Raw genomic sequence first — 1,977 nt, 5'->3', positions numbered from 1 at the left:
CATGCTAGCGATAGCGCCCCCCCGGTCCTCTGTCTCTCTCTCACAACGATCTATTGGAAGAGAGAGGGCTTTCCTGCATGAGAGCTTTCTCCCCAACCTCCTCTAGTGGACGAGCGCAGGACAGTTCGTTGGTTTGGGAGATCTTGCAATAGGGGACTCCAATTTGGGTATCGAGCCCAAACTTGGTAACTGATGAAACAGGGTTATCTATTCTGAATTCTGTGATGAATAGTATTTCCAGTGATCTGATTTGATCCTGTGACAGAATGTTAGCGGTGAATTATTGCGACTCCCAATCGACAACTCTTCCTCGTATCAGCCCTCCCACCATCCTGATTCTATGCATATTTCTCCCATATCAGCTCCTCCTTCTCCTTTTCTATTTTCTGTTTTTTCTTTTCCCCTGTCGAGCTCCCTTCCAGCCGATACAAAAGCAGGTTCCATTATTGTCTTTGCATCCAAACTACGCTCCAAACTAAAATACCAAAAAGTACTAAACCAAAAGGCACCGAGAGCATAAAATAACCAACTATGGACACATTTGGCAAAATATATTTGTGATGTCTAAATCCAGGATGGATCAGCCTTTGATAGTAGTAAAAGTTTGAAGTAATTCTGGAAGGCATTTCTGCACTGCAACCTTGAGACTTGGTTTTTCCTCAACAAACATTTCACTAGATATAGAGTCATATTCTTGAGTTTTTTGCTTGACCACTATCAAAGTGCCTGAATGTGATACCCGAGGAAACCAGAACCCGACCATCTCCTTGGAGTTACAGTTAAGTGCACTTGAATCCCTTGCCTCATGACAATAACAGGTGCTGCATTACCTTCATTCATCTGGCCCTCACTTGCAAGCCTTGGCAGAAGATGATCTCCACCTTCTACACTTCCAAATTTGAGAAGCTGATCTCTGAACATGAGGTCATCAAGTACTGCAGGTGACCCTTCTTGGATCTCATAAAAAACAGCAAAAGGTATTACAGGATGAGAACCCTCACCAAGGTTTGAGTGCTCCAAGGAGAGAGTATGTATGGTAGGGTTGGAGTATTCAGCTCTATGAACAGGACTCATTCTCTGATGTGTTGATTCTTCCACCTCAGCTGTTCTTTTCTGTGGCTCATCCTCCAAGTTCCCCCATTTGAACTTTGAAGTATCTATTAAATTAGCACCAAGCTGATATTCTGCTGCCTCTATCATACCCTCCCATGAGGTCGTCTATGCTCAACCTTTACTTTGTGCATTCGAATGCAATGCTTGCCCTATGATCAGTGCTATTGCTCTGCTCAAATGTCCTGTCTCAGCCATGGCTTTATCCTTTTGTGTTAGAATGCCACATGCTTGAAGCCCGACCACATATGTCTGTAAAACTGAAGTGCCTTCTCCCCCCTGGTCTAGCTCTACATAAGTGGTGAGCACTGCAGTCCACGAGACAACATCCAGACTTGATAAGCCATTAAACACTATCTCTGCTTTCGCAATGCTTCCACACTTGCCATACATAAAGATCATGGTATTCTCAATAAATATGTCTAGATGAATATTTCTGCAAGCATCGGCATCTGGTAGGTTTCTATACTCGACATACATGCCAACTAGAGCATTACAGATACGTTCCTCTTGCTCCAAACCCTCTTCACTATACTGCCCACACAGAACAAAAGTATAAACACAACAACTAAATATGTACAAAGTACCAAATCCCACACACACAACTTTTGGGTGGATTTCACACCTCGAATGCGCAGCAATACGACATCGCTTTGGTGGAAAAAGAAAAAATCCTTGCAGAAAGTAAAGCAGATGCTGCCTAGACAACCTTTAGTGCCGAGCAGCAGTCCTTCCTCAATACATTACTCGACACGACCCAGCCGGAGGGAAAGGAGTCGTTGGAGGTGGTGTAGAAGAAATTGAACATTGCACGCATGGCCCTGCATGCGGGGCTACAGATCCCACCCCAATCTGCGGAGGTTAGGC

General features: G+C 44.3%; 1 protein-coding gene across 1 annotated transcript; it reads right to left on the bottom strand.

The window, feature by feature from the left end:
* Window positions 1-717: 717 nt before the first annotated feature.
* LOC148008340 (uncharacterized) lies at window positions 718-1,200 on the bottom strand. The gene has a single exon (XM_087674303.1). The coding sequence runs from the start codon at window positions 1,198-1,200 to the stop codon at window positions 718-720; it is 483 nt and encodes a 160-aa protein (XP_087530429.1).
* Window positions 1,201-1,977: the final 777 nt, after the last annotated feature.

Source organism: Lygodium microphyllum, unplaced genomic scaffold (genome assembly GCF_053477565.2).
Source record: "Lygodium microphyllum isolate KBCC unplaced genomic scaffold, Lygodium_microphyllum_v1.1.10 scaffold_181, whole genome shotgun sequence".
Classification (NCBI taxonomy): domain Eukaryota; kingdom Viridiplantae; phylum Streptophyta; class Polypodiopsida; order Schizaeales; family Lygodiaceae; genus Lygodium; species Lygodium microphyllum.
The sequence above is the reverse complement of the archived record's forward strand: the minus strand, read 5'-3'. Positions and strand labels throughout refer to the sequence as shown.